The sequence below is a fragment of the Cynocephalus volans genome, chromosome 3 (assembly GCF_027409185.1).
Source record: "Cynocephalus volans isolate mCynVol1 chromosome 3, mCynVol1.pri, whole genome shotgun sequence".
In the NCBI taxonomy this organism is placed as follows: Eukaryota; Metazoa; Chordata; class Mammalia; order Dermoptera; family Cynocephalidae; genus Cynocephalus; species Cynocephalus volans.
In genome coordinates, this window is record NC_084462.1 from 11707779 (window position 1) to 11725652 (window position 17874).

The 17874-nt window shown below is 41.6% G+C and overlaps 1 protein-coding gene across 1 annotated transcript; it reads left to right on the forward strand.

Moving 5' to 3' along the window:
• Nucleotides 1–13410: 13410 nt before the first annotated feature.
• LOC134372418 (olfactory receptor 10A7-like) lies at nucleotides 13411–14394 on the forward strand. Its single transcript, XM_063089931.1, has one exon. It carries the CDS (start codon nucleotides 13411–13413, stop codon nucleotides 14392–14394), a length of 984 nt encoding a protein of 327 aa, XP_062946001.1.
• Nucleotides 14395–17874: the final 3480 nt, after the last annotated feature.

The following is a 17874-nucleotide window of genomic DNA, read 5'->3' on the forward strand; positions in this document are numbered from 1 at the left end:
TAAACAATGCCTGGTTTAAAGTAAATCCTGTGTTAATTTGTCATGTGTATAATTAGGTCCCTTTCTTTTCCTCCCCAGGCATAACTTCTAGGCTAAGGCAAAGAAAATGGACAGGAATTTAACAGGAAGGAAAGCAGGACTTTTCTGAGCATGGATAAGACGGATTTGGGGCAGAGAGTGGAAAAGCCGTAGCAATAGTCCAGGTTCTAACTATTACGGGAGAAAGAGAATTCCTAAAAATGTGTGGAGGTTAGAAGCGCTCAGAAGTTATTTTATTAAAAAGAAAATCAAGGGTGTAGACACAGCAGGAAGAACAGATGGCATTATTCTTTTCTTCCAGTAGTTAAAATGAGCTTTCTAGAGATATGAGAGACAATACCCCCACACAGGAATTTGCTAAACTGCTGAGTCCTTTATACAAATGGATACAATGTATAAGCAGCTATAAAATTTTTCCCCACCTGCCGTTGTTTTATTTTTTCGAGATGTTCTAAAACACTCTCTCAGCCTTAAATGCTGCTGTAGCAAAGGAGATCCTAATATGAATTTCTTATTAAATGAAAAACAACCTCTATAGAGGTGTTTCTCAAATATCTTTTGACATTGAGAACTAGGAGGAAATATAGTTTGTTTCCCAGATAAGCATGCACACACTGGAATAAATGTTCTGTGAAAGAATTTTGAGCCTTATTGTATGCCATGATCTTCTTCTTAGTTTTTAATCCACTCTACTTCATTAAAAGAATGCTGGTCAGATCCTGCTAAACTTACTTCATGATTCACTTATGGATCACAGCCTGCATTTCTGAAAACATTGTTTTATGGCATTTTCGCCTTCTCCTTCGGTGACAGGGAATTTAAGGAAAGGGAAAGGAAGGCTTTGATGTGGAACCTGTTGTTAGTTTAGTGATCCCAGCTGGCAAGCAAATTATGGTTAAAGCACATTCCATAAATACATCATTGCACCTAGGGAGGTCCAACAAAGACAGGGAGGTGGACGTGGATTTAAGGACCATGGGGTTTGGTTGGTCCACACAGCTCTGAGCCAGGCTGCAGGTCAGTTTCACAAAGAGTGGATGGAATCAGCCTTGACAGTTCTAAATTTTGCAGCAACTGATGTATACATTCTCTTAATACTGTTTTTTTTTTTTTAACTTTTATTTTGTCGATATACATTGTGGTTGATTATTGTTGCCCCTTACCAAACCCTCCCTCCCTCTTCCCTCTCCTCCCTCCCCCCCAACAATGTCCTTTCTGTTTGCTTGTCGTATCAACTTCAAGTAATTGTGGTTGTTATATCTTCTTCCCCTCCCGTTTTTTTTTTTTTGTGTGTGTGTGTGTGTGTGTGTGAATTTATATATTAATTTTTAGCTCCCATCAATAAGTGAGAACATGTGGTATTTCTGTTTCTGTGCCAGACTCGTTTCACTTAATATAATTCTCTCAAGGTCCATCCATGTTGTTGCAAATGGCAGTATTTCATTCGTTTTTATAGCTGAGTAGTATTCCATTGTGTACATGTACCACATTTTCTGTATCCACTCATCCGATGATGGACATTTGGGCTGGTTCCAACTCTTGGCTATTGTAAAGAGTGCTGCAATGAACATTGGGGAACAGGTATACCTTCGACTTGATGATTTCCATTCCTCTGGGTATATTCCCAGCAGTGGGATAGTTGGGTCGTATGGTAGATCTACCTGCAATTGTTTGAGGAACCTCCATACCATTTTCCACAGAGGCTGCACCATTTTGCAGTCCCACCAACAATGTATGAGGGTTCCTTTTTCTCCGCAACCTTGCCAGCATTTATAGTTCAGAGTCTTTTGGATTTTAGCCATCCTAACTGGGGTTAGATGGGATCTCAGTGTGGTTTTGATTTGCATTTCCCGGATGCTGAGAGATATTGAGCATTTTTTCATCTGTCTGTTGGCCATTTGCATATCTTCCTTAGAGAAATGCCTACTTAGCTCTTTTGCCCATTTTTTAATTGGGTTGCTTGTTTTTTTCTTGTAAAGTTGTTTGAGTTCCTTATATATTCTGGATATTAATCCTTTGTCAGATGTATATTTTGCAAATATTTTCTCCCACTCTGTTGGTTGTCTTTTAACTCTGTTAATTGTTTCTTTTGCTGTGCAGAAGCTTTTAGTTTGATATAATCCCATTTGTTTATTTTGCTTTTGGTTGCCCGTGCTTTTGGGGTCTTGTTCATGAAGTCTGTGTCCAGTCCTATTTCCTGAAGTGATTCTCCTATGTTTTCTTTGAGAAGTTTTATTGTTTCAGGGTGTATATTTAAATCCTTAATCCATTTTGAGTTGATTTTAGTATATGGTAAGAGGTATGGGTCTAGTTTCATTCTCCTGCATATGGATATCCAGTTATCCCAGCACCATTTGCTGAAGAGGCAGTCCCTTCCCCAGTGAATAGGCTTGGTGCCTTTGTCAAAGATCAGCTGACAGTAAGTGTGTGGGTTGATTTCTGGATTCTCTATTCTATTCCACTGATCAGTGTGTCTGTTTTTATGCCAGTACCATACTGTTTTGGTTATTATAGCTTTGTAGTATAGCTTAAAGTCGGGTAGTGTTATGCCTCCAGCTTTACTTTTTTTGCTCAGCATTGCTTTGGCTATGCGTGGTCTTTTATTATTCCATATAAATGTCTGGATAGTTCTTTCCATTTCTGAGAAGAATGTCTTTAGAATTTTGATGAGGATTGCATTGAATTTGTATATCACTTTGGGTAGTATGGACATTTTCACTATGTTGATTCTTCCAATCCAAGAGCATGGGATATCTTTCCATCTTCTTGTATCCTCTCTAATTTCTATCAGCAGTGGTTTGTAGTTCTCATTATAGAGATTTTTCACCTCCTTGGTTAACTCAATTCCTAAGTATTTTATTTTTTTGGTGGCTATTGTAAATGGGCAGGCTTTCTTGATTTCTCCTTCTGCATGTTCACTATTGGAGAAAAGAAATGCTACTGATTTTTGTGTGTTGATTTTGTATCCTGCTACCGTGCTGAAATCATTTATCAATTCCAAGAGTTTTTTTGTAGAGGTTTTAGGCTGTTCGATATATAGGATCATGTCATCTGCAAACAGGGACAGTTTGACTTCATCTTTTCCAATCTGGATGCCCTTTATTTCCTTCTCTTCTCTGATTGCTCTGGCTAGTACTTCCAACACTATGTTGAATAGGAGTGGTGAGAGTAGGCATCCTTGTCTAGTTCCTGTTCTTAAAGGAAAAGTTTTCAGCTTTTCCCCATTCAGGATGATATTGGCAGTGGGTTTGTCATATACGGCTTTAATTATGTTGAGATACTTTCCCTCTATACCTAACTTATAGAGGGTCTTTGTCATGAATGAGTGCTGAATTTTATCAAATGCTTTGTTAGCATCTATAGAGATGATCATATGGTCCTTGTGTTTGACTTTATTAATATGGTGTATCACATTTATTGATTTGCGTATGTTGAACTAACCTTGCATCCCTGGGATGAATCCCACATGATCGTGGTGAATAATTTTACGTATGTGTTGCTGTATTCTGTTTGCTAGTATTTTAGTGAGGATTTTTGCATCTATATTCATCAAGAATATCGGCCTGTAGTTTTCTTTTTTGGTTATATCTTTACCTGGTCTTGGTATCAGGATGATGTTTGCTTCATAGAATGAGTTTGGGAGATTTGCGTCTGTTTCAATCTTTTGGAATAGTTTGTAAAGAATCGGTGTCAATTCCTCTTTGAATGTTTGGTAAAATTCTGCTGTGAATCCATCTGGTCCTGGGCTTTTCTTTGTTGGGAGCCTTCTGATAACAGCTTCAATCTCCTTTATTGTTATTGGTCTGTTCAAATTTTCTGTGTCTTCATGGTTCAGTTTTGGGAGCTTGTGTGTGTCCAGAAATTTATCCATTTCCTCCAGATTTTCAAATTTGTTGGCGTATAGTTGTTTACAGTAGTCTCGAATGATTCCTTGTATTTCAGATGAATCAGTTGTAATATCGCCTTTTTCATTTCTAATTTTTGTTATTTGAATCTTCTCTCTTCTTTTTTTTGTTAGCCATGCTAATGATTTGTCAATTATATTTATCTATTTAAAGAACCAACTTTTTGATTCATTGATCTTTTGTGTTGTTTTTGGGGTTTCAATTTCATTCAGTTCTGCTCTGATCTTAATGATTTCTTTCCGTCTGCTAACATTAGGTTTGGATTGTTCTTGTTTTTCCAGTTCTTTAAGGTGAAGTGTTAGGTTGTTCACTTGCCATCTTTCCATTCTTCTCAGGTGAGCATTTAATGCAATAAATTTCCCCCTTAGTACTGCTTTTGCAGTCTCCCACAGGTGTTGGTATGATGTATCATTATTTTCATTAGTTTCAATAAATTTTTTGATTTCCTGCTTGATTTCTTCTTGGACCCGTATGTCATTAAGTAGAATGCTGTTTAATTTCCATGTGTTTGAATAGTTTCCAGAGTTTCATTTGTTATTAATTTCTAGTTTTAATCCAGTGTGGTCTGAGAAGATACATGGGATAACTCCAATTTTTTTGAATTTATTGAGACTTGATATGTGACCAAATATGTGATCTATCCTGGAGAATGATCCATGTACTGATGAGAAGAATGAATATTCTGAGGTTGTTGGATGGAATGTTCTGTAGATATCTGCCAAGTCCAATTGGTCTAGAGTATTGTTTAGACCTTGTGTTTCTCTACTGATTCTTTGCCTCGATGATCTGTCTAATATTGACAGTGGGGTGTTTAGGTCCCCTGCTATTATGGTATTAGTGTCTATTTCCTTCTTGAGGTCTAATAGAGTTTGTTTTATAAATCTGGCTGCTCCAACATTGGGTGTGTACATATTTATGATTGTTATGTCTTCTTGATGGATCAGTCCTTTTATCATTAAGTAGTGTCCCTCATTGTCTCTTTTTATGGTTTTTAGTTTAAAGTCTATTTTGTCAGATATAAGAATAGCTACTCCACCTTGTTTTTCTTTTCTGTTTGCATGGTAAATCTTTTTCCATCCTTTTACTCTTAGTCTATGTGAATCTTTATGGGTGAGGTGGGTCTCTTGTAGGCAGCATATAGTTGGGTCCTCCTTTTTGATCCAGTCAGCCACTTTGTGTCTTTTGATTGGGGAATTTAAGCCTTTTACATTAAGAGTTGTTATTGAAAGGTGTTGATTTATTCCTAGCATTTTATTGGTTGTTTGGTTGTCTTAGGTGTCTTTTGTTCCTTGCTTTCTGATTTACTGTTTGGTTTCTGTGTTTGTTGTTTCCTTAGTTTGTAGATAGCATTTTTGTTTGCTTGTTTTCTCTTCATGAATGCCATTTTTATTATACTAGTGGGTTTTGATTTTTCTTGGGTGTTTATGGCAGTGGTAGTTATTTTTCAGGAGCCAAACCCAGTACTCCCTTGAGGATTTCTTGTAAGGGTGGTCATGTGGTAGTGAACTCCCGCAGTTTTTGTTTGTCTGAGAAATATACTATTTGCCCTTCATTTGGAAAGGATAGCCTTGCAGGGTAGAGTATTCTTGGCTGGCAATCTTTGTCTTTTAGTATTTTGAATATATCATCCCATTCCTTTGTAGCTTTTAGGGTTTGTGATGAAAAGTCTGATGTTAGCCTGATTGGGGCTCCCTTATAGGTGATATGACACTTCTCTCTTGCGCTTTTAAGATTCTCTCTTTGTCTATGAGTTTTGTCAATTTGACTATGACATGTCTTGGAGAAAGCCTTTTTGGGTTGAATACATTTGGAGATCATTTAGATTCCTGGATCTGAAGATCTGTGAGTTTTCCTATACCTGGGAAGTTTTCTGCCACTATTTTGTTGAATATGTTTTCAATGGGATCTCCATTTTCCTTCCCTTCTGAAATACCCATGACTTGGATATTTGAGCACTTAAGGTTGTCTGATATCTCTGTCAGATTTCCTTCAATGTCTTTGATTCTGTTTTCTTTTTTTTGGTCTGATTCTGTTATTTCAAACAGCCCATCTTCAAGTTCAGAGGTTCTCTCTTTAAATTCGAGAACCCTGCTGGTTAAACTCTCCATTGTGTTTTTTATTTCGCTGAATAATTTCTTCAGTTCAGCAAGTTCTGCTACATTTTTTTTCAGGACATTGATTTCCTTGTACATTTCCTCTTTCAGGTCCTGTATACTTTTCCTCGTTTCATCATGATGTCTAGCTGAGTTTTCTGTATCTCATTCAGTTTCCTTAGAATTATCACTCAAAATTCCTTGTCAGTCATTTCAAGGGCTTCTTGTTCTATAGGATCTAGAGTTTGAGATTCATTAACTTTTGGTGGTGTTCTTTCTTGATTTTTTGTATTTCTGGTATCTTTTTTTTTTTGATGTTTATTCATTGTGGCAGGGGGTTTCATAGTCCACCGGTTTGAGACTATTGATTAGGCTGATGCTGTGGTTGCCAATTTGGTATGGCTACCCCCGTGACTTCTCAGTTGGCCTGTAGTGCCTTGTGTGTGTGGTTGCCTCGGGCCTTGGGCCTCTCCAGGGAGCCACCTCTCTGGTCAGCTTGGACTATGCTGGGCTGCTGGATCACAGGGCAGTACCGCAGGGTGTTTGGTTTCTGCTGAGCTTCCACTTCCCATGCAGGACTTCTCCCTGTTCCGTGCACTCTGGCCTGAGCTGCTGGATCATGCGGTGGCGGCCCCACAGGGTGTGTGGTTTCTGTCGAGTCTCCGCCTTCCTAGCTGGACGTCTCCCCACTCTGTGCACACTGGGCTGGGCTGGGACATGTCTTCTGCAACCCTCATCTATCAGCTGGGCCTTCAAGACCCTGCTCAGCACCGCCTCACCCAGGAAGTCTACCAGATTTCTGCTAGGCGCAGACAACCGGTCGCTCTGGGTGCCTTTGTAGCACTGTGTAGATCTTTCTCGGGACTTATCACCTTCCTCCTGGTATTGTGGTTATTTGTGTACTTGTCTTATCTCCCACACCAGAGCATGAGCTCCTCAGGGGAGGAGCCTGCAGCACATGGTTCACCGTTGAATCCCCCTGGCATGGACCTAGTCCAGTGCCCGCCCGCAGTCAGCTCTCTTGCAGGTTCAAGTGAACTCAGGAACTCTCCAACCACAGTATTCCTAACCAGAAATCGGTTAGGCGTTTTTCTGAACTGGTGGCCCCAGAGATGGTATCTGCCTCCCGGTAACAGGAAGTTTACCAGAGGCTGGAGCCCAGGGTACGGTGGAGTGACAGTTGGCCCAACCCATACTTCCTTGCCCTCCCGACACTGGCCAGGGATGCCCCATGCCACCAGTCCTGCCAGAGAACCACAGAGGGAGTGGGAGGGGAGGCTGGCCCGCAGGCCCTGGGAAGCCCTGCACCGGGGCAAGCAAGTGGGAAGGCTCAGTGAGGAACTGAGCCGGGCGAGGAGGACAGGCTTGGTTGAGCCAGGCCGGAGCTGCCACCACCTGAGAAAATGGAGGCAGCCCCGGGGCCGGTGAATGGTCCGGTGGTTCAGGTGGAAGCCGGGTGGGCAGCTGCTCACTCGGTCCCACAGTGTGGCTCGGGCGCTCCCAGGAATCTTCTTTTATGCCAGCCTGAAACTTCGAATCCTGAATAGGGCAGCTGGCCGCCTTCAGCATGGCCCCAGCCTCCGGGATCCTGGCAGCGTCAACAGCAGCCCTGGCACAGTGTTCCCTGTTTAGAGACTCACTTTTGCAGCTAAGAAACAGTTCTTTTCCTGCTCCATACATCAAAGCTGTTGCCTGTAAATGAGGCAGCCTCTCCTGCCGAGGGCAAAGTGGCGGTCAGCCCCCACGACCGGCCACCAGCAGCGGTCCTCCCTTAATAGATGGCAAGAGGAGGGTCCACAAGTTTCCCGGCTGCCTAAGGCCCAGTGGCCGCCTTTTCCACCTCAGCTACTCTGCGCCAACCACCGCAGCCACCACCATCTTAGGATCTGCTCTTAATACTGTTTTAAAATGATAAGTTAAAGTTCCCCTTGACTATTATCTCCAATTACATCTCACCCTTAAAGTAACTTCTGTCATTGGTTTGGTGAGTGTAGTTTTCTATATTTTCTATGCCTTTCTATACATGTGTACAGGCCTGAAGAAAAATAAACAGTATTGTTCTGGGTGGCTGTTTTATGTGTTATATCATACCATTCTTCTTATTCCACAACTTGCTTTTTTTGGGCATAATAATTCCTGAATATCTTCCATTTTATTGCATCTAGACTGCATTCCTTTTTAACAGCTGCATGCTATTCCACATGACGTAGCCATAATTAATGCTATTCTCAAATAGCTTCCCTCTGCACTTAGAATAAAGTGAAGATCTAAACTCTTCACTACAGCCATCGTCCTAAAGAGGAGCAAGGCATGATCTGATTTTTTGAAAGAGATCACTGGCTTTGTCTTTGTGTTTTCAGACAAAGTACTAAGTGCTTAACCTACTTATTTCATGCAGTCCTCCAAGTGAGGAAAATCCTATTTTCACCACTTTACATGTAAGAAAACAGGCTTACTGGTGATGGAAACTGCCTGAGTTTAACTGGCTTTTAACGTCGCAAGGCTGGGAATAAACCTGGATTTTCTACCTCTTAGGACCCTTCTCTTTGCCAAGACCCTCCCCTGCCTTCCAACAACACTTTATTGTACTTTCCCATTGACTGGCCGAGTCTTCCTCTTGCCAGTGTTTTTCTCTTTAAACTCCAGGTCATGACCTATTAGTGGATCCTAAAATTAATTTAGGATTTCTGTGCCTCAGTTCTACTGACACTTGGGGTAGTCATTCTGCATTGGGGGAGGGGTGTCCTGTGCATTGTAGAATGTTTAACAGTATCTGTGTTTTTTATCCACTAGCTCTCAGGGGTTATGACCCTACCCCCAAAATCAGTAACACTAAGGCTGAGAAAACTTAAGTTGATTTTTTAAAAGTTTTATATAATTATCATTTAAAAATATTTTTATTTTATTGTGGTAAAATATACATAACCTAAAATTGATCATTTTAACCATTTTCAGTTGTACCATTCAGTGACATTAAGTACATTCACAATGTTGTGCCACCAGTGCCACCATCCATCTCCAAAACATTTTCGCTATTCCAAATAGAAATTCTGGAGACATTAAACACTAACTCCCCACTCTGCCCACCCCAGCCCCTAGTAACCACCGTTCCACTTTCTGTCTCTATGTGTTTGACTAGGTACCTCATAGGTGGAATCATGCCGTTTGTCCCTTTGTGACTTGCTTATTTCACTTTGTGCAATGTTTTCAAAGTATATCCATGCTGTAGCATGTTATCAGAATTTTATTTCTTTTTTAAGGCTGAATAATATTCCTTTCTGTGTGTGTATATATGTGTACACACACACACACACACACACACACACATCACATTTTGTTATCCATTCATCTGTTGATAGTCACTTGGGTCCTTCCCACCTTTGACTATTGTGAATAATGCTGCCGTGAACACTGGGGTGCAAGTGTCTGAGTCCCTGCTTTCAATGTCTCACATCTTCTAAAATCTCTTCCTTTTTATTTTGAATAAGATACTGCACATTTTAAGTCATCAGTTCTCCAAGCCCACTTTTTCAAACTTGCATTCTCTCTAGCCCTTGCTCATTTCTCTCTTCTGTTTCTATCCACACCAAGTTTCCAAGCAAATTTTAGCTCTGTGCCCAGTGGAAGCTATTAATGCCTCTTGACCTGCTTCCCAGAGGCTGTTTGCCCTGTTTGTGTCAGCTGAATCATACTCAGCAGATTTCTAACCTAAAGCTGCTGTGTGAAAGTCCAGAGCTTAGGCTGCAGTGAAGAATAGTATGTCTTCCACTAAATGTTCTTCCTGAAAACATTCTTTCCTCAGTGTTTGAATTTTCCAGGCCTCAAGAAACTAGTTTTATTTTAGTGACCTTTCTTCCTATTTTATGTTATTCTACTATGTTATGCTGTAATTTTAATCTCCTTCTGAAATTGGTTCTTTTCCTTTTCTCAGACATTTGGAGCTAGCTTTGAAGTCTTTTCTTTTTCTTTTGCTTCCTCTTAATTTTTTTTAAGTTTTATTTTATTTTTAATTGACATGTGTTAATTGTATATATTTATGGGGTACAATGTGATGTTACATTGTGGAATGATCAAACAGGTTAATTAGCATACCTGTCACCTCAACTATTTATCATTTCTTTGTGGTGAGAATGTTTAAAATCCTCTCTTTTAGTTATTTTGAAATATACAATACATTATTATTATCTATAGTCACTTTGTTGTGCAATAGATCACTGTATCTTATTCCTTCTATGTAACTGAAACTTTGCACCTGTCCATCAATGTCTCTCCATTCTCCATCCACCTTCCCCCTCCCTGAGCCCCTGGTAACCACCGTTCTACTCTCTAATTCTGAGTTTGACTCTTATAGATTTCACGTATGAGTGAGATCATGCAGTATTTGTCTCTCTGTGCCTGGCTTATTTCATTATATCCTCTAGGTTCATCCATATTGTCTCTAATGACAGAATTTCCCGTTTTTTTTTTTTAAATGTTGAATTGTATTTCACTGCGTACATATACCACTACATATTTCAAATCCATTTATTCATCAACGAACACTTAGGTTGATTCCATATCTCAGCTATTGAGAATAATGCTGCAATGAACATTGGGAATAAAAATATCCATTTGACATATTGATTTCAATTCCTTTGGGTGTATACCCAGAAGTAGGATTGTGGGATTATATGGAAACTCATTTTAGAATCCATTAATAGGACCCCTAGTTGTAACAACCAAAAATGTCATCACACACTGCCAAATGTCCCCTAGGAGTCAAAATCATCCCCTGTTGAGAACCACTGACTTAGAGGGTCAAAACCAACACTTTAAAAATGAGATAGAATAGATTAAACTAAACAGAATAGAAAATATCTAAATGCATGTATACTGTAACAGTAACCATTTTTTTTCCCTAAAACTCTCCGCATTTATGAGTGTATGTGTGTGTGTGTGTGTGTTTATGTATGTATCTGTATATTTATAACATGAGTCTTCAGAAAGTTCATGGAAGGATTCGTATTATCTTTTAATTCCATTTTTCCATGAACTTTTTGAAGTCATTTATATGTGCATGAATATATATATATATATATATAATGGCACATCCCAGGTTGTGATGTAAAATATATCTCTTACTCTGCATCTCAGTCAATTAAGTTTGAGAACACCATCATAGCGGACTGTTGATTCCTGGAAGGCAGGCGCTGCATCTTGTACAGTATTGTTTCCGCAATTCAGAGCTTCATAGTGGATGTTCTGTAAATGTTTGCTGCAGGTGTTAAAGAAAAACCAGAGCCAGGTAGTAATTAAAGTGGTTAAAACAGATCGTATTCAGTAACAATTGCAACAGGGAAAAGGATATCTCATTATAGAACTGGGCTCAACTCTGAATACAGCTTGGACAAGTGGGGATTTATAGCCAATGAGCCGGGCGGGGTTCAGTGCATGGGAATTACTATGAGGAAACATCAGGAATAAGGAGGGATTCTGGCTAAACTGACTTATGATTCTTGCTGAAAGTGAGCCAGAGGATCAGACACCAGGGGTGGAAGATGAGGAATTTGATCAGATATTGAGGGTGGGGGTGTAGGATTCTCTCTAAACTGACTTTGTAGGATTCTTGCTGAAACTGGGCAATGCAAGCCCACCAAAGCCTAGAGGGCTGAGAGGAGACTGACTAGAGTCAGCTCAAGGAGAGTGTCTTGTCACAGGGGCAATGAGGGAAACAAAGCCTCCAGTCCCCAATGCTGGCACTGAACACTGCTTATCTCTGCCTCTGGCTCCATTGTCTTTGATGGATATCTCACAGTTATCTCTATTTGTGCAGGGAGAAGGTACATAGTTTTTGTTTGCTGTCACTCCAGAACAGACTCAGCTATTTAGTAGACTGAATTTTATTGAGTGCCTCCTATGTGCCAGAAACACAGATACAAACCAGGTAGAAAAGCCTTCATGGATGTGACACTCTTAAGGGGGGCAGGCAGGCAGACTACCAACAAATCAACAAATAAACAAATCAACTTCAGATGTGCTTTTATAAAACCCAGATGATGTCGTAGTGACCAGTGTGTGTATGTGTTTGGGGGAAGCTGCTTTAAGTAAGGTCATTGGAAAAGGACTCTCTGAGGAGGAGGGGTATCTTAACTTCTTAGCTGGATTTGCAGGAAGAGAGGCAAACAGTGATACAAACATTCAGGAAAGGAGGATTTCAAGGAGAGAGAATAGCAAGTGCAAAGCCCCTGGATGAGAAGAAAATTACAGATAATGGGGATGTCTTTGAAGTTGGGCTTAGGGAGGAAGAAATGTGAAGGAGATGGGGATTAAGAGGTAGTCAAGAACCAGTCCACATAATCCTTGTAAAAGGAATTCAGTGATACAAACACTCAGGGGAAGAGCATCTCAAGGGGAGGGAATAACAAGTGCAAAGGCCCTGAGGTGGACCAAGCCATGCGCATAGAGCTCAGTGGAGCAGAAGTCAGAGAAGCAGGCAGGTGCTGGGCCAGCAGGTGAGGCCATTTGATTTCATTCCACTTTCACTGGGGCATTCAAGGAGGGAACTGTGTGTGACATGATCTGATTTGCTTTTATTTATTATTTATTATTTATTTATAGCAATATACAATGCAGCTGATTTTCGTGTCCCTTTACTGATTCCTCCCTCCCCCTCCCTCTCCCACCTCCCCCCATCATATCTGTTCACTTGTCTTAACAAGTTCAAGGAATTGTAATTGTTGTGTCTTCTTCCCAACCCCCCTGTTTGTTTGTGTATTTATTTATTTATTTTTAGCTCCCACAAACAAGTGAGAACACATGATATTTCTCTTTCTGTGCCTGACTTATTTCACTTAATATAATTCTCTCAAGGTCTATGCATGTTGTTGCAAATGGCAGTATTTCATTCTTTTTTATAGCGGAGTAGTATTCCATTGTGTAGATATACCATATTTTCCATATCCACTCATCTGATGATGGACATCTGGGCTGGTTCTAACTCTTGGCTATTGTAAAAAGACAGAATGATAAATGCTGGCAAAGTTGGGGAGAAAAAGGAACCTTCCTACACTGTTGGCGGGACTGCAAAATGGTGCAGCCTCTATGGAAAATGGTATGGAGGTTCCTCAAACAATTGCAGATAGATCTACCATACGACCCAGCTATCCCACTGCTGGGAATATACCCAGAGGAATGGAAATCATCATGTTGAAGGGAAACCTGCACTCCAATTATTTGCCTTTTGATAAGATCCCTCTGGGCTCTGCACCGCCTGTGTTGCAGGGAACAGAGATGAGGCAGGAGCGATTCTCCATTCGCTGGCTTCTCCTTTCCTCTTCCTCTCCCCCAGGTTTCCTTCGACCACTTGAACAAGGTCCCCCCGCACACCTGGGTCCATGCCTGTGACCTGGGGCCCCCCGGGTGTCCCCGCAGCCCTGCCCTGGGCCAACCAGAGCTTGGCCCGCGAGTTCGTCCTGCTGGGCTTCGCTCACGTACCTGCACTGAGGCCGCTGCTCGCCTCGCTCTTCCTGGCCATGTTCCTGCTCACGCTTCTGGGCAACGTGCTCATCGTGCTGCTGACCAGCCTGGACTCGGCCCTGCGCGCGCCCATGTACTTCTTCCTGCGCCAGCTGGCCCTCGTGGAGATCTGCTTCTCACTGGACATAGTGCCCCGGCTGCTGGTGACCCTGCTACAGCCTGCGTGGGGTGTGTCGCCTGAGGGCTGTGCCCTGCAGCTGCTGCTGGTGCTGTCGTGTGTCACATCTGAGTGCTTCCTCCTGACTGCCATGGCCTGGGACCGCTACGTGGCCATCTGTAGGCCCCTGCGCTATGGAGCCATCATGAGCGCAAGGCTGTGCCACCTGCTAGTTGCCACTTGCTGGCTGGCGGGAGTCCCTGTGTCTCTGGTCTTTACCCTCTGGCTGTTCCACTTCCCTTTCTGTGGGCCGCATAGTATCCGCCACTTCTTCTGTGACATCGCTCCTCTCCTGAGCCTAGTGTGTGCGGACACCAGGGTCTTCGAGACCAATGTGTTGGTGGCCACGGTGTTGGTTATGATTGTTCCTTTCTGTCTGATAGCCACATCCTACACCAAGATTCTGAGCACGGTCCTACGGATGCCATCAGCCACTGGGCGCCACAAGGCCCTGTCCACTTGTGCCTCTCACCTTATCGTGGTGATTCTGTTTTACAGCACAACAGGGGTCATCCACTTGCGACCCAAGGCCAGCTACTCCCCAGAGAGCAAGCAGGTGGTGTCCCTGTCCTACACCCTGGTGACTCCCATGCTCAACCCTCTCATCTACAGCCTGCGGAACAAGGAGGTGAAGGCTGCCTTGGGGCGCATGTGTGTTCAAAGAAGAGTGACTCATATTCCATGACCTCTCCATGATTGCAGAACCATTTATCCAACTATCGGCTGGACAGTGCTACCAGCGTGGTCCATAGGCATCTCAATGTGCATCAAACTGAACTTTTCTGATGTGTCTTTGTTTCAGCAATGACACATCTCCCCAATGGCTGTCTTTAATCCAGCTGTCATTCCTGCATGCTCAGTTTGTTGAGTATGATAAGGTTCTGTTTCTGTTACTGGAGCATGGACCGGATCCATCTTCAAAAGGGTGGTAATAGCACAGTTGCTACGGAAGTAGCATTGCCAGCATTAGCAAATCAAAACACGAGAAGTCCAGTTAAATTTCAATGTCAGATAAACAAGAAATTGATTTGAGTAGGAATACATCCCATGTGATATTTTTTTGGCCATTATTTCTGAGTATAAATATGTCCCAAATATCATATGGGACATACTTATACTTAGAAATAATTTGTGTATCTGAAGTTAAAATTTAACTGTGTCCTGCATTTTTTCTGGCAACTGTATGTGGAGATTGTATTGGTTTCCTATGGCTGTTGTAACAAATTGCCACAAACTCAATGACTTAAAGCAACACAAATGTACAGTTTCAGAGGTCAGAAGTCTGACGTGGATCTCACCGCATTAGAATCTAGTTGTTGGCAGGGCTGCATTCCTTTCTGGAATCTGTAGTAAAATAAATCAATTTCCTTATTTTTTCCAGCATCTAAGGGCCACCCACATTCCTTGGTTCATGACCCCTTTCTCCATTTCCAAAGCCAGCAACGGTGGGTTGAGTTCTTCTCACGTTACATCACTCTTACCCCTTCTGCCTCCCTCTCTTACTTTTTTTTTTTTTTTTTATTTTTTATTTTTTATTTTTTAATTTTATTTTGTCGATATACATTGTAGCTGATTAATGCTCCCCATCACCAAAACCTCCCTCCCTTCTCCCTCCCCCCCTCCCCCCCAACAATGTCCTTTCTGTTTGCTTGTTGTATCAACTTCAAATAATTGTGGTTGTTATATCTTCTTCCCTCCCCCCCCGATTTGTGTGTGTGTGTGTGTATGTGTGTGTGTGTGAATTTATATATTAATGTTTAGCTCCCTCCAATAAGTGAGAACATGTGGTATTTCTCTTTCTGTGCCTGACTTGTTTCACTTAATATAATTCTCTCAATGTCCATCCATGTTGTTGCAAATGGCAGTATTTCATTCGTTTTTATAGCTGAGTAGTATTCCATTGTGTAGATGTACCACATTTTCCGTATCCACTCATCTGATGATGGGCATTTGGGCTGGTTCCAACTCTTGGCTATTGTAAAGAGTGCTGCGATGAACATTGGGGAACAGGTATACCTTCGACTTGATGATTTCCATTCCTCTGGGTATATTCCCAACAGTGGGATGGCTGGGTCGTATGGTAGATCTATTTGCAATTGTTTAAGGAACCTCCATACCATTTTCCATAGAGGCTGCACAATTTTGCAGTCCCACCAACAATGTATGAGAGTTCCTTTTTCTCCGCAGCCTCGCCAGCATTTATCGTTCATAGTCTTTTGGATTTTAGCCATCCTAACTGGGGTTAGATGGTATCTCAATGTGGTTTTGATTTGCATTTCCCGGATGCTGAGTGATGTTGAGCATTTTTTCATATGTCTGTTGGCCATTTGGATATCTTCCTTAGAGAAATGCCTACTTAGCTCTTTTGCCCATTTTTTAATTGGGTTGCTTGTTTTCTTCTTGTAAAGTTGTTTGAGTTCCTTATATATTCTGGATATTAATCCTTTGTCAGATGTATATTTTGCAAATATTTTCTCCCACTCTGTTGGTTGTCTTTTAACTCTTTTAATTGTTTCTTTTGCTGTGCAGAAGCTTTTTAGTTTGATATAATCCCATTTGTTTATTTTTCCTTTGGTTGCCCGTGCTTTTGGGGTCGTATTCATGAAGTCTATGCCCAGTCCTATTTCCTGAAGTGTTTCCCCTATGTTTTCTTTAAGAAGTTTTATTGTCTCAGGGTGTATATTTAAATCCTTAATCCATTTTGAGTTGATTTTAGTATACGGTGAGAGGTATGGATCTAGTTTCATTCTCCTGCATATCGATATCCAGTTATCCCAACACCACTTGCTGAAGAGGCAGTCCCTTCCCCAGTGAATAGGCTTCCCTCTCTTACTTTTAAGGGCCCTTGTGATCACACCAAGCCCACCTAAATAATCCAGGATAATCTCTCCATCTCAAGATTCTTAATTTAATCTATCTGCAAAGTCTCTTTGCCATGTAAGGTAACATTTTCAGAAACTGTGGATATTAGGACATTGACATCAGGTGGGGTGTGTGTGTGTGTGTGTGTGTGTATTATTCTATCTACTATACCTGCCAACTTGAGGGCCTGCCTTGTAGTGAAATCAACTCTGAAAAAATTTGAGCTGATAGTATAAAGAGGTATTGCTTGAGCACCTGGATCCAGCCATCCTTCAAGCTAGATCTATTCCTGGGCCGCTAGTTCCATTGCATGAGCCATCAAAATTCTTTTTTGTGATCAAGCTCAGGTTGTAGTTTGTGACCAGGCTTGACCTATGAAGCAAATTCGCTGTGCATAGGTCATCAAGTTGCTTGAGTCTGGTCAGACAGACACCCCCATCCCTACCCCAAAACACACACAGCAAGTTATGTGAAGTGGGTTTATTATTTAACAGACAGGCAGCAGGGAACAACAGAAGTCTTGGATTCATTGAGAGCTGGTCCCCTAAGACTCAGGGGAGCTGCCTAGAGTGAATGGAATCTTGTCTGCACATGACCCACTTGCACTGCAGATGAGGGACCCTGGAAAGCAAACCAGTCTGGGTTTTGTATCCTGGAGCACACGTGACAAGCTGGGCCAAAGCCTTGATGGAAATCTTGTTTCTAGGGGGGTTAGGCTGTTCTGGCCAGCCCCCACCCCATCTTAGGATGTTGCATTTCTAGCACATTCTACAGTTATTCTTGAGAACTACAAGAGAAAAATGGGGAAGAACTGGATTGTTGTAAGACCACCCAGAAATCTGTTCTACATGGCCAATAAGTGTGAATCTCATGATTTTTGTGGGAACTACTAGAAAATCTGCCCTCTTTCCTAATTTATGTAAATTTGAGATCAGGGATGAAATGGCTGTTCATCTTCTTGTCACCATATTTAGTCTGAGAAAGGGACTAACATGTAACAAGTAAAATTGAAGGAGAGAAATCTAGCCCTAAGGATAATGCTGAGCCCCTGGATCTAGCCATACCTGAGGGCAATGCTACACCTTGGCTTTTTCAACTACATAAGCCAAAAAATTTCTTTTTTTCTTAGGCTAATGTTGGTTGGATTTCTGTCACTTGGAACAAAAAGAAACCTGATCAATTCAGCTGGGATTTTTTTTTTTCCCTCCTGTGAATGTCCACAGTCCTTCACCTCTATTTAACATAGGACATGTTACTTTTTCCTTGTATTTAGCAAGTGCCTTGCTTTCCCTCAGCTGTCTAT